This window comes from Carassius gibelio, chromosome A6, assembly GCF_023724105.1.
Source record: "Carassius gibelio isolate Cgi1373 ecotype wild population from Czech Republic chromosome A6, carGib1.2-hapl.c, whole genome shotgun sequence".
NCBI classification, from domain to species: Eukaryota; Metazoa; Chordata; class Actinopteri; order Cypriniformes; family Cyprinidae; genus Carassius; species Carassius gibelio.
This window is the reverse complement of record NC_068376.1, coordinates 17,581,748-17,608,108: the sequence shown is the minus strand read 5'-3', so window position 1 is coordinate 17,608,108 and position 26,361 is coordinate 17,581,748. Positions and strand designations below refer to the sequence as shown.

General features: G+C 35.8%; 2 protein-coding genes across 2 annotated transcripts in view; one reads left to right on the top strand and one right to left on the bottom strand.

Annotated features, from left to right (window-relative positions):
* LOC128015111 (lipoma-preferred partner homolog) overlaps positions 1-26,361 on the bottom strand; it is a 92,989-nt gene that overhangs the window by 30,937 nt on the left and 35,691 nt on the right. The window contains exon 3 of the mRNA XM_052598802.1: positions 16,223-16,304. Coding sequence (XP_052454762.1) covers positions 16,223-16,304 — 82 coding nt within the window. The remainder of the gene's footprint in view (positions 1-16,222; positions 16,305-26,361) is intronic.
* LOC128015568 (uncharacterized) lies at positions 5,412-9,405 on the top strand. The gene is made up of 4 exons (XM_052599485.1): positions 5,412-5,675; positions 6,484-7,268; positions 7,431-7,500; positions 8,352-9,405. Exons 2-4 carry the CDS (start codon positions 6,534-6,536, stop codon positions 8,537-8,539), a joined length of 993 nt encoding a protein of 330 aa, XP_052455445.1. The 5' UTR covers positions 5,412-5,675; positions 6,484-6,533; the 3' UTR covers positions 8,540-9,405.

Genomic DNA, 26,361 nt, shown 5'->3' with positions numbered 1-26,361 from the left:
GGGTTCAATGATGCTTCTGATGCTTATTTTTTCATGGCTTATAGATTAATTTATATATATAAAAAACAAATTAAGTAAAGTTCACTTGCATACACCTCTTTGATTATGTACATAAGTTCATGCATTATGTTTGTATGTATGTATGTATGTTTGTAGTTTTATGTTTACCATATTGAGTGGTTTGACAATCTCATATAATTATCATTAGTTTGTAAATAAATTAATGAATAAATAAATAAATGATTCAATGCTATGTGTGATGCTATATAAGATTTATAAATTAATAATAATAATAAAAAGAACTCAAATTTATAACTTAAATTATATTGAATCTCAACTACAAATAATTTCCAAATGAAATATATACTGCAAATAACATATAATATTCTAAACAAAATATTTTATATACAGTATATATATATATATATAGAGAGAGAGAGAGAGAGAGAGAGAGAGAGTATAGTGTAGCAAGCACAAGGTTGGGGGTTCGAATCCCAGGGAACACATGTTAGGCAAAAATTGTTAGCTTGAATGCAATGTAAGTCGCTTTGGATAAAAGCGTCTGCTAAATGAATAAATTATATATATATATATATATATATATAATTTATTCATTTAGCAGACGCTTTGGATAAAAGGAAACCTAGGAAATACTGTATTAGAGTAATATAGAAGGTGATATATATATATATATATATATATATATATATATATATATATATATATATATATATGTATATATATATATATATATATATATATGTATATATATATATATATATATATATATATATATATATATATACTTTCCTACAGGTTCATACTGTAGGTCACTAAGCACTAAATGACGTAGATAGTCAGAACACATGGCTGCAAAAGCTCCAGGTTTACACTTTGTAGTTTCGTTTCCAAATTTGTCATCTTTTTATATTTACCCTATTTTCTCTTTCAGTCTTTTCTGTGTGTGTTCATTCCAAAGGCCTTCTAGGTAGCTATATGATAATGGTTTTACTTCATATGACAGAAGGAATGGGTGGCACTGCTTATCCATAACCCCTGTAATCTCATTCCCATGTCAGCAAAAAAATGATGAAGCTGAATGTAGTGTGACTCCAGAGCAGAGAGAAAGGGGAGGTTACATGCCACAATACATTATCTCTCAGTGTGTCAGGCCTGCGGGGCAGCGTGCAGATGACAAAGGGGGTGTGGGGGAAGCTTGTGGGTCATATGTCCTCGAAGTGGGAACTGTGACATGGAAAGGTGCCAAGGTGTAAATAGGGTGAACCCAAAATGAGAGAAAGAGAGATAAAGATGCCTGGAGTATGGAGGTAAACAAATGTGTTCGACTGTAAGTTTGTGTGGGACAAAACATTCTTTCTTGGGGTCAAACGCTCACCCACGAATGAAATCTAGCAACATGATTCATTGTAAGCCCTCCAGCTCCTTAAACTAGGCCTTCCATGCAGACAATCTTGCAAGCCTCAGTGGAGCTGTCTCAACGAAGCACAATCGCAGACCCGCACTCTCCGATGATGAAGGTATGTGTTAGATGATATCACCTCACATGAACTATCACGGGAAACAAGCCCTCACTGACCATCTGAAATATGAGCTGGGATAGGAAAGAGAATGAGTGCTGGGGAAAAGAACAAGAGAGAGAGAGAGTGAGAGAAGAAAGACAGATTTAAGTGGCACACCACACTCTGATGTAAGACTAGAAAGCAGCATGTCCTTGGTCTTGAAGAATTGAAGTATAAACACAGCATACAAGAATAAACAAGCAGCCAACACACGTGTGTCTGGAAGGAAACAGCAGGATCCAGACAAGGATATAACTACATTATTTAAAGGAAAGTTCACCTAAAAATGAAAATTGTGTCATGATTTACTCACCCTTATGTTGTTCAAAACCCAACTTTTTCTTCCATGAATATGAATTTTTGAAAAAATATCTTGGGCATTTTTTTTGTATAATGAACATGAATGAAGACTGTGAAACTCCAAAATGATAAACAAATAAATAAAAATAAAACCTGTAAAGTAGTTGATAAAACTTGAGAGCTACTCTATATTACAAGTATTTTGCAGCCTTTGTGTGTGTGTGTTTAGAAATTATTATTAATATATATATAAAAAAAAGATTTTTATTTTTAAATAGCAGAAAATAAGATTTATTGAAACTTATTGAAATTGGAATAACAAAATAGGGCTGTGCAAAAAATCGAACTTGATTTTCGTGCGCATCTCGTCAATAAAGGCATTCCTGTGATTAGAAGTACATCTCCAGCACGTGCGTTCAGATCAGGGTTGCCAGATCCTGCTCACTTGCTTCACAAAACTAGTCCAATCGCGTTTCCATGAGGTTCCCAGATTAAAAATTGCGTCCCAGGGTTAAAATACACGTTTTTTGGCAGGGTTGCCTTGGTAAAATTTTCATTTTAGGGGCTAAACTTCATGTTATTGGTATTGGGGTCGCTTCAACCCACGGACATGAAAAACAACCGCGGACTTGGCAACACTGGTTCAGGTGGAGCGGCATTATTTCATGCGACAATATGCGCATGAAAATCGCATTCGATTTTTTGCACAGCCCTATAACAAAATAAATAGTGTTTAATTATTTTAATGCCAATTCTCACAGTTACTTTGAATATAAAAGCCATCTATTGGGGCCAGGAACCGACTGGCCATATGAAGCACTAGGACTTTTCATGTCGGCTGACTTTCTAAAAAAATAAATAAAAGTAATATCTAGTTCCATACAAGTATACAGATATTAAAAGGGGAAAAACTATGTTCTGACATGGTCACGCCAGCTCATTAAGGACATAATACAGCCTAAGTGTTGACTCATCTGCTGTATTGACATGATGCAACCCATTTCTGCTGCTATCTGTCTGCTCATGAGCCTTTCAGTTGCTAGAAGCCAAACATAAAGGGGAAGAAGGTCATCTAATCACCCAGGAATAAAAATCAGGACACTGTAATCTCGTTATGAATCTCGTCTGACCACATAAACATTTTTTTATCGTTGCAGATTTTTATTTATTGTGTAATTTAATTGCACTGCCTTCACAATAAATAAAGAGTTATTTTAGATATTCATATCTAGTAAATATATAACAGAGTCAAATCTAGATACAAATGGAGGATTAAATACATGTATATACCGGGTTATATTTTAGTCCCTATCAATCATTAATACAGGGGATCAGAGTTGTACCAGAGATTAAAAAACAAACAAACAGATTAATCTGATCCAAGTTTTACCTGAACTACCAGGTTTTAGAAACCTGTTTGTATCCTGTGATTCTCATTCTAAACCACACCACTGTTTGGCCAAAGTATCAGATCTTCCCTGTAGACTTTTCTTTTATTCTTTTTTCAAAGTTGTTTTTTTAGCAGTCCTTTCCAGGTCCTCCCTATCCAGACATGAACACCTTCTTGTTTTGTTCACTTGGTTCTTTTATGGCGGTTTATGGGGATTGGACTGATATTGGAGAAAAGTATTTGTTTTTGTGGGGATGCCATTATTCGTAGGTAAATGTATAATTGTGTGTAATTAGATTTTCGTACTATTTACCTCCTATTTGCAAAGTCCTCTCAACATGAATCATCCTGTGGCATGTAAAACCTGTGCTTTACCCCTTGATACTGTATGTCATAGGCTGTGCTAGTTATTAATAAAAACAAAATTACTTTACTTTTTTTACACATAAACAAGGAAAAACCCAACTAGTTCAACTATGAAGTCGGGAGCATCAGCTCTCAGCCAAGTTTCAGTGTTTGTATTCTCATTCGCTTCTGGCTGTTGCTTGTCTATTTTATTAACCAGTGACTTCACATTGCCCAGGGCAGGCAAGGTCTGGATCTTTTCCTTTTGATTCAAAGCTAAACACAAGCTTTACTTTTGCAGAATCACAGCGGGAACCCACTAGCAGCTTGTAAACAAAGCATGCAGGCCAATAGGCTGTTGCTTCTCGTAGTTCAACAAAACTATTCTTGCAGTCCTTTGTGGGAAAGTGTATTACAAATTTCCAAATGCCAATAAAACATAAAACATTTTGTGAAACTATGTCTGTTTTTAGTATTGATTTGATGTTACATGTAAAACAATAAAACACTCAATTGAGTTATGTTTTCATGTATTCATTTACAACAGTTCTTTCTGGTCCTCGAATCTGATTAGCTGAGAGGAGTGCAATATTGTAGTGATAACAGAGCTCCAACCATTTCACGGTTTGTTTCTCTACGTTTGTGGTATTTCTCATAGTGGATTTCTCAAATCCACTATAATGTTATAAATATTATGGGTTTTGTGACACAGAATGTAGTTTAACGAGTCTTTTGGACAATAATACACTTGTTTAGACTTCAAATATGTTGTTTATTAATATAATTTATGCATTTTCATTTAGCAGACACTTTTATACAAAGCGATTACAGTGCATTCAGGCTATATATGTTTTTTATTTATTTATTTTTTTACCATTATGTGTGTTCCTTGGGAATTGAACCCACAACCTTTTGCACTGCTCACACAATACTCTACCACTGAGCCACGGGAACACATAGATAACGTTAATAAAGATAACGTAAATAAAGTCAAAAGATAATGTCTACTTGAAAATTTGCTTTGATGTTTTCAATGATGTGAGCTCCAGGGCGTCAGTGTCCATTCAGCGCCCATGAACCTGCCAAGAGCAGCCGTACATCGTCCAGATCTTCTGTAATTTGCTGCTGGCTCTGATGTCTCTTGGTGAAAATTTGTTTTGGTTAAATCTAACGGGCAGTCTTTGGTCTTATTAATCTATTTTTTTGTTCAAGAGCAAATCATTTCATCTGAGGGTAAAATCTCATCACGTATTTAAACCGCGGCGGTGATGAGGATCCATTTACGTCAGGTGTACCGCATCACATGCCACCACCCCTGGCTCATCTAGCAAAGTCCACTAAAGGAGGTAGAGCTTTTTCTGGAAAAGCCTTTCTGATAAAGTTCAGGGTTCAGACACACTCTCTGTTTAAATCTAGATTAAAAACACATCTCTTTCGCCAAGCATTTGAATAATGTATCTCTTAAATTGTGACTGTAGTTGCATCTGATCAAATGCGCATTCTTATACTTTATCTTTCTTTAAACTAATTAATTTTACTATGTTGGAACAGCAGCTATGCTAATTATGTTTCTATTTGTTTCTCTGTTTTGCCACGGGATTTACACAAGCTCCAGTCTGGATCCACACTGTTAAAAATTGCTGTTAATTTACGTCAAAATTGTAACAGTATAAACCCGTTATTTTAAAAAGCAGTGCTTACCTGTTTATTTACGTTCGGTGAAATGACCTAGATAAAATTTAACGTTATTTTACCGTATTTATTGCTCGAAGGAAAGAAAACAGTACGTAACAGTATTTTGGGAACAGAAAGCTGCAGCGAGCACATGTGGATTTTCATCCGTCTTTATATTGTGATTTAACCGGTGAGTGCACCTTTGCCTTGCTCCTTTCACACAAAATACACGTTTGCAATTGCAAATAGCTGTGCAAATAACTTTGATAATAGTGGATGCTGAAGCTGTAACTGTTTAATATGTCCATTTCAGTGCTAAAACCGTCAACGTTCCAACGGCATCATAGATTGGAGCTGGATAGATTCAGATATTCTCCGATTACAAGGTGAGTTTAATCAAACATGATATAAATTCTGCAAAGTAAGCCTTTAACACAATAGCAACGAAGTAATATTGATGTATCTGTAACACGCTGAAATTATCGTCTTCTCGTTTGCTAATTTTAGCTTGCTATCTTTTCATTTAATGCCTATTAGACAAAACGTTGATTTCAATAACGTTGTGCTTGCGAATTTGGGTAAGCTTGTTCATCTAATTTATACATAACTGTATTCCGAGGGAAGTTTTTCTTAATAGTGTTGTCGTTTTGTTACTTTATTGTTGGCTGTATTTTGGATTGCTTCGATCCAAGTTGGCTTGATAGAATAAGTTACGCGATATAATAATCAGTAAGAATAATTCATGTTGATTTATTTTGCGTTGTTGGTTTGTATTGCAATGTTACTTTACCCAGTACAGTAGGCCAATGGCAGTTTTATTTTTGTGGAGATTTTCTTTTGTTATTGTTGAGATTGTTTGAGTTACGTTTTTTCGTTCCCAAAGACTGTCCATTTTGACTTGTCAGCATGTTTGGGTGTCAGTTATTCGGGCAGCAATGCAGTACTCCAGTGGTCTATGTGAAGCACATGAGGATTCACAGCAATACCCCTAACTTGTTTCTTCATTGTTGCATCCAGGACTTTAACAGGAAATTTGCTAAATTAGCAGCTTTAAAATCACATCTTTACAGACAACACAATGAGTGTGTGGTGGTACCTAGATCACATTTGTACCCAGCAGTAGACCTTGCATGCCATGTTGACTTGTGTAGTGTCAATGTGATACACTAACTAAGTTTTATTCCCATCTTAAAGTCCACATCATTGCACCCATGAAGTGATGGCAAGAGACCTTCACCAGCAGCATGGTCAGAGTTTTGGCAGATGAGATGATGAAATATGAGCTAAACCCAACACGTGGACAATGTGTCACAGTCTGCCGAAATATCATCCGCCAGTATCCTCAAAGTTTTGCTGATCTCCGTGACAATGGTCAGGTACTAGGAAATGGTTATACCTCACTGTTAATTCAAATTAAAAACCGAACTGAAAATCTGAACGGCACCACCAGCTTTCGCCAACACCGTTCATCTGGTGATGGACTAAAGAGAGGTCCTACTGATACATACGGCTGCACCAGATTCCAGCCTGATCTCCCACCAGAGGAGACAGATGAAAGTGTAGAGCAGAAGCGTCAGCGGCTGGAGGAGATATACCGTCGAGATGGAATAAATGGGGTTGAAAAAGCAGAAGTTAAGCAACTTATGGAAACAACCTTTTGCCTCCAGCGGCAGCAAATAAACATATTACCATCACCCACCATCGCTGATTTAAGAAAGCAGTGGCCATACCTTTTCACTCAGAAAGGGCTTTATGCTCATTTTGAACTTCTGACTGATATCAAAGTTATGCGTGCACTTGAGCTTGCCATGGAAGAGTGTGGAAGAGCCATTGTGGAGTTCTTCAGCAGCAAACCCACCAATGCAGATGTCAGGACTGTCATTTCTCTGCGGCCAGACCTCGAGCTTTCCTTCTGCATCATCCAACTTCTCATGGCTCACTTCTCTGAGACTCAGGAAGGGCTGATACTTTTTGCAAATGTAAGATTTTTGTTGTTGTTGTTAATTTTCCATCATCGTATTATAGTCCTACCAACTGAATTAGACATGCTCTTTCCTAATTTAAAAATTAAAAAATGCATGCAAGTCATTATTGTTAGTGTATTCTGTCTCTGTGTCCTCATCATTGTTACTGTTTCTTAGGCATCTTCCACTGCAGCTGATGTAGAAAGGACACTTGAACTACCTTCAACTCCTCGACTGATACTCTTTGGTATGTATAGAACTATATGAATGTATAGTCTATTTTATTACATAAGCCATAAAGAATGTTTTTTCTGTATATCAAAAAACATGGTAAATGCTTCTGTACAACACTGAAAGGTGTTTGTGTGATTCTGTACAATCACACAAAATAAATATTCTGCTATCTTTTAACCACACTCATGTCATTCCAAGACTTTTATTCATCTTTGGAAAACAAATGAATATATTAATACAATTCTTTCAGCATTTTTGTTAATCAATTAAAAAAAAAAAAAAAACTTTGATGCTTCAAAATGTTTCATACATTTTTGTAAATGTATGAATTGTATTTGTTTATTTGTGTATAAACATTCATCATTGAGCATACATAGAGCAAATAAGCTCAAACATGCTTGCTTGATGTGAGGTTTGTTCTGGTCTGTCAGGCTAGTGCGTTTGAGTTTCCATTTACCCTGGATTTGACTGGACTTTTAATGGATGAACTGAAATGATGAAAGAATATAAAAAATAGTTTCATTTGTGTTTTGAAAATGAAAACTCTTTGAAAGTGAGGGGGACTAATTAATTACTTTTGTTTTTTAACCCTTCAACTGTATTGAGGAAAAATATTGAGTTAAAAAAATCATAAAAATTGCAGCAACTATTTCACAATACACAGTATAATGCACATGTTGACTTCAGTGTCTGTCCAGACCAGTCCACAATCAGCATTTTGAAATGCATATGTTATGTTAAAAGAACAGGGCTTTGTGACTAGGTAAAATCATTTCAGTTTCCCTTGCATTTGTTTGCAATCTGGCAGTAGAAAATTAGTGTTATATGACTGTCTGACATTGTTTTTTCTTTGAAATGTTTTAGGTGAAAAACCAGGAAGCTGCATTCATAAATTGATGATTAGTTTTGAGGGGCAAATAATCTGTGAGGGCATCCAGCCAAGTTTTCTGTCTGGACTTGCTGCTGTGTTTTCAACTTTCTACAATTTCAATCTGGAGTACCAAGCTGAGGCTGCATCCAAGTTGGAATTCATTCAGAGGTTAGATGCTTAGAATCATATGATAATTTCTATTCACATTCTCGTTATGTAAAATTTTACCCACACTAATTCTGAATGTATGCATTTGTTTTTCAGGCGCTTCATTGGAATAAATCCTGAAAAAGGCACCAAGGGTGGACCAGACAGGGAAGGTCGGCCACAAAAAGAAATCAGTCAACACTCGGGTTGCCAGTCTACTTAAGAAGCTAATGGACTTTGAGTGGGACTTCATATAAGTGAACTTACTCATCCACTGACATACCAAACACACACCCTACACATACTCTTCACACATGACAAAAACATGTTTTTAGTGTGTATAGTCGCACAATTTTTTCAGGTGTTCATTCTTGAATACCTACATTTTGACTTCATTCATCATTGAATTATTTCTTCATTCAGTAACTCTTATTCACTAATCATTTAGTAATTCTTATTCTCTCAGCAGTTCGCTGAGTCACTCATTTAGTTTTTTCTAATGTTATGTAAATTATTTGTTTATTCAGTTAAACGAAAGTTTACTCTGAGGCTTAAGTTTTAGTCATTCCACTTGCATCAGCCACAAATTTTGAGAATATTTTGTGATTTAAAGTGGCTTTTTTTTTCAAGTTTTAATAAAAAAAATTTGAAGTTACACTTTGTGTTGAATTTTTAATGTTTCAAAGGCTATATCTGTATGTTCTATTAAAACATGGTTTTATAGCAAGACTTCAAAGGGTTAATTCATAAAATTAAAGAAATATCTAGAAAAATAATTCCACCTTTTTTCTTAGCAGTGTGTAGTTTGTAGTTTACAGTTAAAAGTAAAAAAAAAAAAAACATCAACTAACTGTTAATGCTTTTGACAGTAATTTATTGTTAATTTATAAAATAACAGCTTTATGCTGTATTTCCAAAAACGGTAACAAACTGTAAATTTCAACAACAGCAAGACACTGTTAATTTAACAGTAACTTGCTGGCAACTGTGCTGCCAGTTACTTACTGTTTTTTAACGGGACAATTTTTAAGAGTGCAGAACACCTGAGAAGAGATGATGCTGACCCTCATAGGACCACAGATGATGCTAACCCTGAATCAACAAGCAAAACTAACAAATATTGCTACAAGTGTGATTGCATAATATAATAATTGCTGATAATAATGTTCATCTTCTGGCTGACTACATCTTGTATTAATTTTTCTGAAAAATCCTGTCATACGCACATAAACTGAAAGTCACCACTTATATGCTACTACTAAATACGTAATTTTGCTTTGTAACAATTTGTATTGTAAAAAGCGCTATACAAATAAACTTGAACGGAATTAAACTTTCAAACTAACGTTTTATTGTGAATCTGAGATTGAGCTGAAGAATGTAAGCTGTATCAGATGTAGGTAAATCACACTCACTCAGTCCATCTCTCTCAAATAATACTCGACTCCACCTAATACAGTGAGCTTTTAATACAGTAATAAAATAAATGAATCAATGAATCAACTCTATGTTGCTTTGTTACTAGATCTAAAGTGATCACAAAATCACAGCTGTGCCAATATACAGCCATGTCACACTGCTACTCATGTGATATTGCTCATATATGAATACTTAAAATATTGACATTATTATATTGACATAAACAACAAAAGAATTTAGAATTTTTTTTTTTTTTTTTCAGCTGGTCTTCTCCAGTACATACTCACTTTACCAAGTAGATAAAATCAATAACTGAATAGAACTTGTTTTTATGTTTTGTTTCATGTTAAATCTGTGATTTATTTAGTAATTACCCATAATCCACTTTAACCAGGAGCTAAATTCTCTAATATAGTGCTGAGCAAATTAAATTCAGCACTGATTTGGTCAGAACTTTTGTGCTGTGCCTTATTTGCATACTTCTTTGAATCTGACACTAAAACAAACACAAAGATATGTATGCACGCCATGTACTATATTATGTACATGTATACGTGTTTATGTGAGTATACTGTGTATAAGAAATGTGATCTCAAGTTTTCACAAACAAAGTGGGCCTTTGTTGTGCATCCTTAAATGTTACAAACATTTAAGTGCCATTATAAAAATGTCTTATGGGAAAATGCAAAAAAATCTGAAGCTGTGATTTTGTATAGCTGTGACTATATTGGATCTTTAATGGATGGAGTAGTAGTTGTTGTCCTGCAAAAATGTTGTCCTGCACTGAAACTTCACCAGCGAGAGTCAGTCCAGTTCTTGTTTTAGGGTTACAGCACTTTAAAATGCCACAAATCCCATGTTTTCATGCACACAAGTGGGAGTGAACTTTAAAGCACACTCCTGAGACTTTACTAAGGGCAAGTGAGTAATATGTACATGTTCAACCAGAATATCTAGGACAATGCACAATGCTAGTGTTGATACTGTTTCATTTGAAACACAAAGCTGAATGCCACTTGACCCATTTACAACAGTCCAATGTCTGGGGTCTTGGCTCTATACTATGTGTTCAAAAAAAAAAATCTCAAACTCTTCCAAGACTCTTCATCAAGTTTTCATGGCAAGAAGTCTCATAAATTATGAGGGCATCTCCAGCTAACTTTAGAAAAATGCTGCAATTCCCGACCACAGCACAAAGATAAAAAAAAAAGTTCTGGTTGACCGTTGAGTCATTTGCCTTTCGAAATCTTTAATCAGATTTTTTCAAAATCTTTGAAAATTGATCTGATCCATATTGGCACCCGAGAAGTTTGTGAAGAGCCAAACTGTTGAGTAAAGGAAAAGCTCCTCATCTAAACTCTTCTGAGAGATCCCTAATGAGTGACACATACGCAATCTCTCAGAGCACAGAAAACAGAGTATATTGAGATAGAAATATCAATTAATAAGAAACTTCAGAGACAGTTTTGGTAGCGATTCACTTGCACGACACATACAGTGTGCCTCAAAGTCTGCATTATTCAGTTCTGTGTCCCGCTTGTGCTCTTAAGAAATGAAAATACCACATAATGGAGCGAGGAAGTGCTGTGTGTGTTGTCTTGAACTGTGATGAATGCAGCCAACTGTGAAAACCATTATGTGTTCCTTGTCTTTTGACGGATTATGTTCTAGAACAGTGTACAACTGAATTACCATGTAACCAATCTCTGCTAATAATTACAGCAATGTTTCTCACCTCATTCTTTTCTCAGACTTAAGGCGTGTTGTATTCAGAATGAGAAACAGAAGGAAACTGAATCATGTCTGTCTCTGGAGACCCCAAATCCTCTGTTCCAGCAGTACAAACTACAATATCCTCAATTGAGGGAGCTCTAAGCATCCAGCCGGGAGAGATCATGGCATTGACTCTGATAATTTTGTTAATTATTAGCCTTGGGGTTCCATTCAGCAGTCACTCACAACACCCGCTCTATCCCCTATCCTGCCCTTTTAAAAGGAATGGAGGCCTTGAAAAAGCAATCATATGGGTAGCAATTACAGAGTTTCTTATACTCGGAGGGATCCTCCTCTTTACATGCAGATCTTCAGAGGAGCTCTGGATGACATCCTGCAGGATCATAAGAGAAATCCTAGGGGAAGGAGATGTGTGTGGAAGAGAGGCAGGACTGGAAGAGTTAAGAAAGGAAGCAATCTTGGCCTAAAATGTGTGCTGATGCCTTATGTGTCTCTGTAATAAGTTTCTGTTTTGTCATTAAAGACCCCATAAAAAATATTTTTGTTAACACTTTAGAATAAGGTTCCATTAGTTAATGTTAGTTAACTACATTAGTGATCATGAACTAAGCAAGAACAATCCTTCTAAGGCATTTATAAATCTTAGTTAATGTTAATTAAACATTTTTACTAATGCATTATTTAAATCAAAAGTTGTGCTTGTTAACATTAGTCAATGCACTGGGAATTAGCATGAACTAACAATGAATAACTGTATTTTCATTAACTAACATTAACAAAGATGAATACATACAGTGAAAAACTGAATTTCCTGGATGACAACTTACATTTGATGGTATTTTCTTTACATACAATTTTAATTTTTAATATATTTTACTATATCATTCTAGCAACCACAGCTGCCAGTTCTTTTCTTTTGTCTGTCATTTTTTTTTAAGCGTCATTTTTTGACACTGTATTTTACAGTGTACTTTTTAATATGGTGTATTATTTTTATTTATTTTTTTAAATAGTTTGAGATGTCTAACACTTCAAGCAACATACATTTGAGATTTGTGTTTCTGATGCTAATGAAAAAAAGCATGTTTTTATAGGAAGTGCATTTGGGAAAGTGCTATTTTCCCAGTAGAGATTTTAAAGATGTATATATGATAAAAGCTGTTTTGTCAACTGTTGTAGTCCACTGAGCTAACAGACATAAACTAAAAGCCATAATTTCCTGGGGTTTTTGACCGTCACATACAATGCTGCTTCTTCCTCTCTCTTTTACTTTCTTTAACCTTATCACACCCCTGGCTTTCTTCCTATTTCATCCCCTCTCTTAAATCCCAAGAGTGCTGCACTCTTGGTTAGATGTTGTGGTTGTGTGTGACATCCTCAGTAACTGGGTATGCCTGGCTGACCTGGGTTCACACAGACCCATTTACAGGCTCACTTGCCTGCATTCAACCTCCCCATAGCCATTAAGGCAGTTTGCAAACACTACACATATGTGTGTGTGTGTGTGTATGACAATGAGCAATGTGCACTCGTGCCACGCGTTTACTCCAGGCCACTCGCTGCTGACACATGCTCTGATGAAAGCAGGACACATCAGCCCAAGACACCCTCTCTCTTATTTTATTTAACCCTTACACTTTGCTTCATGCAGACCAGCTTTTTAAACATGCTATAACATACAAAGTATGTGTCAATATTGCATGTTACAGCTTTTAATCATACAATCATGTACAAACGTATTAATATACCACATATAATATAATATAATCTAAAGCATTTGTACATTAATTATATATATAATTTTTTTTTTTTTACAGTGTATCATGTGACCCTGAAGACTGGGGTAATGTTGCTGAAAATTCAGCTTTGCCAACACAGGAATAAATTACATCTTAAAATATATTCAATTAGAAAACAGTTGTTTTAAATTGTAATAATATTTCACAAAATTACTGTTTTTGCTGTATTTTGGATCAAATAGAAGACACTCCTTTTAAAAACATAAATCTATAGCTCATAGATAGATACATTTATTTATTTATTTAAAGGTACTGTATGTAAGTTTTTGACACTAATAAAGCATAAAAATACCATAATATGTTTGCAGATATTTAAAGGGGGGGTGAAATGCTCATTTTCACTCAATATCATGTTAATCTTGAGTACCTATAGAGTAGTACTGCATCCTTCAACTCCAAAAAGTATATAGTTTTATTATATTCATAAGAGAAAGATAGTCTGTACCGATTTTTCCCGGAAAAACACGAGCGCCTGGAGGCGTGACGTGTGGGCGGAGCTAAAGAATCACGAGCGCCAGTTGCTTTGAGAGCGTTTGGAAACTGAACGAGAGCAGCAGCAGCAAGGACTCGCTCCGAGCGGGGCTCGAACCCGGGTCTCCGGCATGGGAGGCGGAAGCACTAACAAGGGGGCAGAGATATTTTAAGCAGTTTTACTCACCGCCTGTGGTTCCAACACACAATCGTGACCCTTTTTCGTGGGATTGCATCATCCTTAAGAAATAAACGATACGCAAATCCGTCGTCAAACTGGGCTTTGTTTGTAAAACAAGCATTTTAGAAATGCAGGGAACAAACACAAACACTTGCACAACTCCGTTGATGCTCTGTAAAAATAAACTCCATCCACTGGTCCCTTAATGCTGTTTTTTCTGCAGGGTTGTCTTGCCCTGGCAACCAAAAACACACTCCTTTTGTGACATTTCGCGACGCTCTCGCTCTGATCAGTGATTGTCTGTGCACAGCCTCTCTCTGCTCTGCTATACGGGAGCGCGCACTCTTCCGGCAGAAGTGTCCTTAGGACCCATATAAGGAAATTCCGCTCCATCTAACGTCACACAGAGCAATACTCGAAAAAAACTTGTGACAAACCGGAAGGAGTATTTTTGGAACAGAAATACTCCTTCAAACGTACAACTTAATTTTTGAAACTTTGTCCATGTTTAGCATGGGAATCCAACTCTTTAACAGTGTAAAAAACTCAGTATGCATGAAATAGCATTTCACTCCCCCTTTAAGAAAAATGCTAAGTTAACATACTTGTTTATCTGAAAAACAATTTTACAGTCAGTTATTCTCCTTTGAAAATGGAAAATGTTTTGGTTTGTGAAACCCGCCCACTGAGTTTTCCCAATTGTATTTTGGCACCCCGGCTTGTCAGTTTTTAAGTATTTAATTTCATTCATGGTCAAGTGCGCTCGTTCCTGTTGGAGTGGTCAATCTGGCAACCCCTGTCTGCGTCAAGTCTGAGGAGGAGGGGCTGGGTGAAAAAAACACTATCCAATATTTTGAATTTGGACTGCCATACCTAGTTCAACCACTCAGTGTCAATCCTACTTACAGCACCTTAAACTACTACTAGTAAAAAATAAAAATAAAAAAAATGTAAATTTGATTTCTCGGACAGTGGAGGAAGTAATATAGATTTGTTAAACAGAGTTTCCCAACTAAAGAGTGAAAATAGAAGCTGACAGTAAGAGCTGGTGGTAAGAAGTGCAGGGAATGTCTTCTGACACTTACGGTAAAAAGGGGGAAGCGCATACTGCTGGAGGTGGAGGAACGAAAGCGAATATAGCAAAACCTTCACACACTCCAACACATACTTTAGACTTGAACACACTTCTGCAAAAGAACAAACAGTCTACATCTGGGATTCCCAGTCCTATTCCAAGAAATCTGCCTTTCTGCTCCAACCCTAATCAAACACACCTAAACCAGCTTATTAAGCTGACCAGTTTGTTAAAACAGAGTTGGAACTGAACTCTGCAGGAAGGTAGTTCTCCAGGAAAGGGTTTAGGGAACCATGGCCTACAGCTGCTTCCCAAAAATACAGGAAATGTTTGCTTGTGTCCTCATGTAAAGAGCACAGAACTAGGGTCAATGTACAGAAAAAAATTACATCATTGCCACATCCATTCCAATCATGATGGATATGTTACATATGCCATACACACAAGCACACAAATCTACAGCTCAAATAGGTTGACCATATGTTCCCTGGAAATCTACTAGCCAGGATTTCCAAATTGTCTAAAATGTATAGTTTCAGGCTCTGTTATCCTATTGTTTTCATACTTGCTGAAGGTAACGACTGAAAAGTTTGACCAGGCATTGTACAGTACATAATCAACCAATATTGGCTTGTGAGAAGGTGGGATTAAAGAACAGTAAACAATGAAAGCAATGAAAATACTTGAACATATAATGTATGAGGATTGTAGTAGAGAGCACTTCAGTAGGGAAACAATGCCATAATCCAGAAATTTTAGGTAAATTTAGAAATCCCAGTCAGGACATGACCTGGAAAAAGGGGACATGAGGTCAGCCTGATTTACAAATACATATAGTATATACAAAAACTTGCACATGGTTATTTTTAATGGCCATAAGAAGGCAGTTCTCTTCACGTTCACACAAATGTCTCTCAGTGTTATGCTTTCACATTAACTGTGAACAAGTTTGACAACCAGAAAGTGTCCACATCCTTTTTTGGCCCCACTGCTAGAGAAATCAATGTACGGTTTGTGTGAGGTGCACTGGTCACGTACCAAAATACTCCTCAGAGGGGGGGTTGTCCATGTCAAACAGCATTTTCTTAGTCAGACGGTCCAGTTCCTCCTCGGGACGACCCTAAAACACAACAAAGATACACACCGGGGTTATACATAATGCACACTTTCAATCACGCTAATCAGCTTGCAGGCAAAATGTACAGAAGCACAAATCTCACAAATATTAAATAAAACACAGTGTTGTTTACCATACAAGGTAATGCAGACTAATTAAATGATGAGTTGATGCAACAGATTTTCATGGATTTTCACAAGCATCTTTTAATTAGAAGGATCATCAGCCTAACGACATCATCAGTCTAACGAATAACTAAAATGTTGAGATTGTTGCTGAGGTTTCAGAAGTTAAAGTGAAGGCTTACAGTAGTCCACATGTGCATGCCGTATTTTTATAAATATACTTTTTTTCTCCTTTACTTAATAAATCTCACCCAAAAGAAGCAAAAACACACTATGAAATGCTGTCAAGAGCATGCCAAACCAACAGGTGGCGATATAACCCTAACCGTAAAGCCATGTTGGCCAATCATAAGCCCCAAAATAAAAAAAAGGTTATTACTGGTTTTCTCCTTGACAGGAGTTTTCAAAAAGATTGAGTTTCAATGACCTGCTACTGCGTTTGCGTGTGGACAAGTGGCCAAACCACATAGAAAAAGCGGCGGTTTTGAAAATACCTGCATTCATGTAGACTTTGTTACATGGTCACATTGTTACTTGGGCCAGTGGAAAGAATTTTAATTAGAATTGATTAATTAATTGAAACAAACGTATCATTATTTTATACATTTTACAATTAGACAATTAGTAATTTTGTTATTCATGTGATGGCAAAGCTGAATTTTCTGTGGCTATTATTCCAGTTTTCAGTATCACATGATCCTTCAGAAATATGTTGATTTGATGCTCAATTAGCATTTTTTATCATCATCATAGTTGAAAATGGTTGTGCTGCAATATATTTTTGTGGAAACTGATTATTGATTGATTTATTTAATAGAATGTTTTTTTATTTATTTAAAGCATTTTATTTGAGTCTTTTGTAATGTAAATGACTTCACTGCCTCTTATGAACTTGCATAAGTTAGCAAACTCGCTCCCGAAATTTGCCCCCCGTCACTGAACTATGAAACTCCCCCCACCCCCCCCCAGATCCCCCCCCCACACACTAATATACGATGGCATGCACCAGTCACTTTGTGCAGCATTGGTCTGCTCACTACCTCATTCACCATGGAACGGACTTCATTCTACTACCTCATCAGTCAGTTAAACAAAATAACTGCTCTTGAGCCCTTTGTCAATTTATCAGACTGAATAAGCTTCTTTTTTGCACTAAAAACCTTTTATCTGCACTGTTGTTCACTTCACTGATTTACACTCTATCTGCCATGTGCCTTGCGCTGCTTTATTTAACTTTATTTTTAATTTTATTACGTCTTTTTTACATTCCCTTATTGTATAGTTGTTTCTTCTATTTTATATTTATCTAGATTTTTAGGCTCTACTGTTAATGTTATCTGTATGCACCGCGGGTCTGAGAGTAACGCAATTTCGATTCTCTGTGTCTATGTACTGTACATGTGGAAGAATTGACAATAAAGCAGACTTGACTCATTATCATCTTTACTGCAAGAACACATGACAGTGGTTAAAAGTCTTGAGGTCAAGGAAGACTTTACCTTACAAATCACATCTTAAGAGTCACAATTTACTGTTTGTGCCTGAGCATGTCTGAGAGACACGGCGGCAGTGGAAACACTTTCAATTGGCATGTTCAAATCTCATCTCTTCTGTGGAGGATGTCAAGAAATTTCAGTTTACTGTGTATACTAGTGGTAAAGAAATGACATATTACAGCTATAATTTAGGCAGAAATAGGTACAGTACTACACAAATTATCAAGCCTCTGTTTGACATTTTGTTTAACCAAACGATAAAAATGACTAAGCCAGGTGATTCACAGACAGACTGACAAACAATCAGAATCCTAACCAAATGCCAGGGGTTTTGCATCCAAAACCATTAAAGATCACACAATGACCATTTACCGTTCAAAATAAGGTCAAACAGGAAACCGCTGTTTGACAAAAAAAAACACACCAATGTGTTCAATTACAAAAAACACACAGTTTTGCAAATCACCGGGGTTAAAGAAAAACAGAGCCAGTGGTCTGGATGCCTCTGGTGTTGATGTAACACAGGATATCCCAATATGAGAAGAGCTCAGATGAAAGCACCAATTACATACACAAATCACAACCTTTGGTTCCCTCTTACTGACCAACAGACACAAAACACTCGCTCTGCCTCAGTTTAGCAACAACTTTATCAACCCTGAAGTCATTCACTCATGCAATTCCTTCCTGCATGGCAAGTTTGAGTGGTTTTCTATTTCTTGTCACAAGTTCCTGCACCAATCTGCACACTGTCAGGCCTGTTAGACACGTTCTGTCAGTAAGATACAGAGCCAGTGACAGCATTTCACACAGACGGTGGGAGGCAAACTAATGAAAACTTTCATGTGGCGAAAGCCCACTCAAAACTTTTAATTCACCATATCTCCACTTCCTGTAGACAGCTAATTATTATGGTGGGGGTTAATTACTTGTATATGGACACAGAATATTGTGGATTGATGCAAACAATCAAGTGCTCAGGAAACTTTCTGCAGATCTATTTGTTAACCTGTGTCTGGGTATCCAGGTGGACCCGTCTCCCTTCACAGAATGAGGGGCCTCAATGTTTTCAAGAACTATGATGTATATAGTTTCTCATTTGAGTTTCTCAATCGCTCCATGTTGTTTATGACAATTTGACATGTAATTTAACAGTCTGAGTGGGCACAGTGGATTATTGTGGGCAAGAAAAACAACTAATTAAAAAGAGTGCTGTGTGTAATTATCTCTCCATATGTACAACTTGTATAATAAACTGTTATTTATGTAGGTTAGCGTATGCATTATATTTAACATTACAGAAAAAAAACGTTAAGGCTGGGGGAATTACACATATGCATACACTTATACCCCTCAAACACAGAGCACAACTGATGTCCTGGCATTTTTATTATATTAAAAGATTTATTGTTTTCTGTGCATATTTAAACACTACCATTCAAAAGTTTGGTAAGATTTTTAATGTTTCAGTAAAAAATGATCTTATGCTTATAAGTATTGATAAAAAAAACAGTAAAACATTAACATTATGAAATATTATTACAATTTTAAATTTCTGTTTCTTGTATTAATGTGTATTTTAAAATGTCATTTATTCTGTGATGGCAAAGGTGAATATTCAGAAACGTCAGTGTCACATGACCCTTCAAAAATCATTCTAATATGCGGATTTTGTTCAATTATCACAGCTGAAAATGGTCGCGCTGCTTCAATTTCATAAAGTTTAAAAGAACAGCATATATTTAATGTAGAAATGTTCCGTACAAAAAGGAATGATCTACATCAGTCTTTAATGTAACTTTTAATAAGTATAATGCATTCTGGCAGGATTAAAATATTAATTAATTAATAAAAAAAAAAAAAAATGTAATCCTGGGTAGTACAGATTAGTTATAGACTATTGTGAAAAAAAAAAATCAAGCTATTGAAGAAATGTGTTTTGGATTGCATGGAATTTTACAATTAAATATCTGCAAACTGTTACAGACATGCATGAGTATGAATGAGTTGATTCAATTACAGTCCAATATTACTAAAAAGCTGAAAAAAATTAATTATATGAAAAATATGCTGAATATTTCAATAGCGGCAGATTTTTCTGAATAAAGGCTCAACCAGAATGTGGACCTTAAACAGAAAATTGTGTGCATATAATTGGGGCCAGTAACTGAAATGCCATTGCATTTATTGGCGGCTGAAACTGGATTGCAGAAGGTAAGTGAAAGACACATTTTTGCATTGAAGTACAACACACAAAAGTAACGCTCACCCTAACGGTTTAGTTAAAATGGCCATTCTTTCATGTTGTGAGTTGATTTAAAATCAAGACGGGAGTGCAAGAGAGAGTGATAAACAGAACAACAGAACTGTAAACACTTCTGAACAAAATTTTACTGAATATAGAATCACAGCACCGCAACTCTGATGAAATACTCACTTATAAAGCACATCTGTCACAAGCTCAAAGCGCTCTGTGCTGGTCTTTCAAAAACATGGTTAGGGTTTGCATTTCTGCGAGCGTGAGGTCACTGTTCTCCCATAAAAAAAATGATTCCCTAAAGAGTCATTTCCTCTTCTTCTTCCGAAAGGAACAAATGATTGTGATGTTCATGTGCCTCTGAAAGATGTGATTTCCCTGGCTTTTATTGGACAATGACTGTAATCTAAAGACTAGGTAGTTACTCAATTAATGTTTCCTTTGGCAACCCACTAATCCCCCCATTAATAAAAGCTGACATAATCTTTTTGTTGATTAATCAGTTATGAACACATTCTCTTCACTCTGACAATACCATGGCACACCTTCTTTAGTATATTTCAAAGAAAAAGTTCTTTCATTTACTGTGTCAATAACATTTAACCTCATTGGTTCTTGTTTGTCAACTTAATTATTAACCTAATTATGATGTCAGCATGCAAAAACCATTGTGGTTTGATATTAATGATGTGTTGCCATATTTGATTAAGGCTCTTAATCACTTAAAATATCATTCTATTATTTAATTTTTTTAAAGAAATAAGTACTTTTATTTAGCAAAGATGCATTACATTGATCAAAAGTGACAGTAAAGACATTTATAATGTTGCAAAAAAAGGTCTAACTTTGTTAATTAAAGAATCTTGAATTTTGAATTTAGCTTGGCCTCACAGAAATAAATGACATTTTAATATTAAAATATAAATTGTTTTTATTTAGTTACCCCCCCCCCAAATATATTGAACATTGTTGAACATTGGAGACTACATTAAAAACTTGAATCACCCCAACATTTTGAAAGGTAGTTTGATTTTTGTCATGTTTAATAAACAAAGTGATTAACTTCAGAAGACTTGGATTAAACCACTTACAGTTATACAGTATGAATTACTTTATACTACCTTTACATCCTCCTTTCCTGGAGCTTAAAACTTTTGGACCCTATTGACTATTATAACATAAAAGATTCTTAAATAAAATATTTAGTGTTTTGCAAATAAAAGACAAAAAATATGGGTCTGGAAAAGAGTATATTACTCGAGAGTGAGCAAATAATGACAGAATTAACATTTTTGAGTGACCTATCCCTTTAATGTGCTTAACTAAGATGTAATCAGCTAATAATATATGTTCAACTGAGAAAAATCCCTCTAAATGGAAGGTCTGATAGAATAATGTCTGTTTAGATGTGAGCAGAGGTAGAAAGGGGATGTATAACGACTTGGTGATGTGCCAGAGGGGGGCACAGGTGGAGGAAAGGAGGGAAGGATGAGGAGAAGACTCAGTCAGAGGCTATAAACCTCGACTCTCATGCTGGGTTATCGGCATTCTGTCAGGAGCCATTACACACCACATTGCTGGTGTGTGTTCACCTGGTGCCCCCCACAGGGAGCACGCTCAGTGGGGCCATGGACTAAACACCAACCCCAAACCCCCACCTACTGCACCAAACTGCCTTTACCCTCAGCTGAACATCAGTTTCGGCATTTCCCAGTCCTTATCTCTCATTCCCTAGCTCTCCATGACAGAATATTTAGAAGCAGGAAAAGAAAATCTGCAACAAAAGTTTTTTGGGAACTTTATACCTTCTGCTAGTATTTGGGGTTGCCAGCACCCTTTAGAAAAAGCGAAAGGGGAGATTATTCTGCGGACAACTAAAATGAAACATCTTGGTTTCTTTTATTGATTCAATTTGACAAAAAACTTATACTCAGTGTATCACTGTGAGCAACCGTTTGATGCCTTATATCTTTACAAAGAAATTCTACACTTACATGTAAAATGTCCCCTTCTGTCATGGTACATGAGGGCAGAAAAATGCCTTCAGCTCTCACTGTAACCCATTTGAGTGAGGATTAAGAGGTGACTTTAGAATAATGATGGGTGCCACCTTCATTCTGTTTGCTCATGCCTGGCGTTTAACACGATCATGGATGTTAATATGACAAACAGACAAACAGTGGATGAGAGACTGAACAAGACACACACTCCTCGAGTAGGAACAATTATAATTCAACAATTATATAATATCAGGTTAAATGGAGTATTCTGACAATTTAAGGGACCTGGGGCCTTATTTATTTTTTTACCTAAACAATGAGAGCAAATGTAAGGACTTAACATGGTAGATCACAATGATGGTTAAATTAAACTATGAAATGCTTCTAATGCAGTTCACACATACAATACTTTAATACTTCACATTTACTTTCTAAGAAAAATAAATGATTTATACATTTTTATGATTATCATTAGTTATTTATTATTATTCTTTGCTTGCTGTTTGCACCACATAAATAAATAAATACATAAATAAATTGAAGGAAAAAGACCCCTGTAGACACTCATAACTGTGTGTCAAGGTCAATAAAGCTCATAAAACGTCAAATAATTTGACCTTTTAATAAAGGGAAGGTTACCTCAGTTTGTAAAATGACATGTGGTATGACTTCCCAAAAACATGGCATTTCTTAAATAATGATTATTTATTTATTCAGAATATTCATGATTAATAATTCATGACAGTTTACACTATATTTATTTTGACGTGCAAGAAAAATGTACCTTGAAAACAATAATTATTATTATTTATACTCATTTATATTAATTATAATTAATAATTATTATTTTACTAAAAAGTAAAAACCTTTTTTTTTTCAAAATCCCATGAAAGCAACAAGAATACAAATATATTTTAAACTAGTTTATTATTATTATTATTATTATTATTTTTTTTTTTTTTCTTTATGGTATACACTCTTTTCAAAGATTATTGGAGTATGTTTACCAGAAAATGTTATTCCAGTCTTTCTACTTCCAAATTTCATGTTTAATTTAATGTGTTACTTGCCATTACTTTGTAAATATTTCTGAAATTTACTATCAGTTTCTGAGTAAAAATTGTTTCTATACCAAATAATTTTTCAGTGTACTCCTTTTCAATGCATAAAAATGTCTTAAAAGATTTGAATGCATTAAAGTAATATTAAAGGCAAGTATTCTGCAGATTTGCAATTATTTTGGCATTTTAGTTCCCATTCTGACCTTGTTTAGAATACTTGGAACCATAGTATGGTGTGTGTGTGTGGTATATGGAAATGTGGAGTGCGAACATACCACAGATATCTGTCATATTCTATGGTATGTGGCATTAAGTGAATATGCGCAAAAATAAATAAATAAAATACACCTGCAAAGGACAGTCTGCTTACTGCAGAGCGGGAGAAAGCAAAGAAAAAACAACAGAGGCAAAAACCAGCTCAAGGCCAACTACAGAGAAGCTAGCAAACACAGATATACAAACACAAACACACTTACACGCAGAAAATATACATTTGCCTCTGAATAAAATGGGTCATGCTGTTTTCAGCTCTAATTAAAAAGAAGGAAAAACACAACAGGCAAGTCTGAAGAAAGAAACCGTAATGATGGAGAGCTGTATGAACCGAGAAAACATGGCATTGATAATAATTAAAAAGAAAGATCAAGGAGCTTCCACTATTGGAAGTCCGCACTGACACGAACAGCATGTGAAAACGCTCTGCTCCCAGAAAATCACTTTTCACCTTGACGTATGTAACCTGTAATATATGATGCTTCTCTCGCTGCATGACGGAGGTGAGCGTGTGTGTGTTTAAAAGTAGGTCAGGTTTTGGGAACTGACACATCTCCATGCTAACAGATAAGAGCAAATCTGAAGTGCAAAGAGCGGCCCTAGAAGAAGAAAGCCAGCTAGAGGAAGAGGGAGAGACACGGAGAAGTAGCGTATGGGTTATAAGAGATGTTCATCATGACAGTTAGCTGTTCTTTTTTACCTAGCATTACACACACAAAATCATAAACATTGTCTTTAAACACATCCTCTTGTGCTCTTTCAACGCGGCTGTAATTGCTGGTCATTATGTTGTTCTTGTAAAGGTGCCATTTATTTAAATTTAAACACTGGCAGGGAGCGTAATGAACAACTACACAGGTTCGCACCTAAAAATCAGTGTCCTGGCTCTCTCCTGCACTTCCTCCTTGTGATTCTCTGGTTTGGACTCCCTATCATTTGCGCGGCATGAAGAGGAGTCAGTCCTTCCCATCGACTGACAACAAACTCTGGGAAAATGACAGATGATCTGAATGAAGGTCTGAAGGTTATCTTCTGTCCAAACACCAGCACGCCAAATTATCTGCTCCACAGACAAAACACCCAACTATGAGCACGATGCTTCCTGTCTACGTGTGTTCACCTGTACACACACACACACACAGAATATGATGGGAGACTGAGGGTTAAAACAGTGCGGTTCAGCACAGAGGGGAACTAGAGCATGATGAGTGCTGGAGAGTGACAGCCTGCTGTAAGAGATGCCGCTCAGCAGGGGTCGCTGTTATGCAGGGAGGATAGTACAGTAGCATACAGTAAACCCAGACACCCAAACACAACAATCTTGATGACACGGGCAAGAGGCCAAAAGGATATATTGGGCACTTTTCTTCCTCTAGAATGGAAACTTTCTTGAGACACACTTTTCACACAGCAGGGGTACACTGAATTGATCAAAAGTGACACATATAAAAAGATGTTACAAATATCCCATTCCAAACGAATGCTGTTTATTATTAAATGCTTTCTATTCATCAAAAAAAAAAATCCTAAAATCACTAAACATAGTCTCTAAACACATCTTCCTGTGCAGTTATATATTTAAACACTGGTGAGGAGCGTAATAAACAACTACACAGTTTCATTAATTACAGTCTGATTTCATTATTTGTGTAAAGTTTTTTTCATAAGCACTATTTTGTTACCTATATATATATATATATATATATATATATATATATATATATATATATATATATATATATATATATATATATATATATATATAAGGTATATAATATATAAGGATGAAAATGAAACAAAATTTATATAACTGATATAAATAATTGGAAACAATAAATATGATTTTTGTATTATTATATTGATTATGATTAATATACTAGTTTAAATTATCATACATTTTTATAATAATCCTTTTCTGATTAATTTTCACATTTTAAGCTTGAAAGTCTGGGTCTTGGACAAGGGCAAAACAATAAAATCTATATATGAAAGGCATTTGAAAAATCAACCAATCACTCAATCAATCAATCAATGAGAATATGGAATAAAGATTCCATTTCCAAGGAAATGTTGAGAGTTATAAAGGTAAGTAACGAAGATCCTGGTGAATAACAGCGCAAATCACAGGAGGATGGTAAATATCCATAGTAAGATTCAAAGTGAAAATGCTACTACACTGCATTTTTATAAATTAATAAAATGATCCTTCCATAACAAATTATATTACTAGCTTACTAGCAAAGAGAAATTCCATTTATAAATTAAAACTTGAATCCTAGATCTCTAGTTTGGCCTCATACTGTGAAAGCTCACTTTAAACTCCGGGCCGGGGGTGACTGACAGGACTAAATGAACAAGCTTCTCTCAATCTCATTTAAACTCGACTTAACAATAGCGATTCCTTGGCTCCTCAGAGTATGTACTTGGCTACAACAAACGGTATGTAATAATATAACTGATTACAAGTCCCATTGTGTTCCATACTGAAATTGCTGACAAACAAACCACGCAATATAGATGCAGATTGATTGGCAGAGCAACGTTCTCTCTCTCTCTCAGAAAGAGACGGAGAAGTATTGATCTGAGCTGTAATTTACTGCACCGGCAGTGCTCGCTCTAGGACCGTGGAGCAGTAGAGTGTCAGTGCTTTATTATTAACAGCCAGCGCAGGGCTCGGCCCGCCTGATATACAGAGAGCCCACTCCGACAAATGAAAGCAGCAGTACTGATGTCAGCAGTTTGGTTCCTCTACTAAACATCCATGCTTAGCCAGTGCAGACACTGACCTCAAGTTCCCTCCGAGGAGCCCAGATGGAGCCGAGCAAAGATAAAAACAAGTGAACCTACA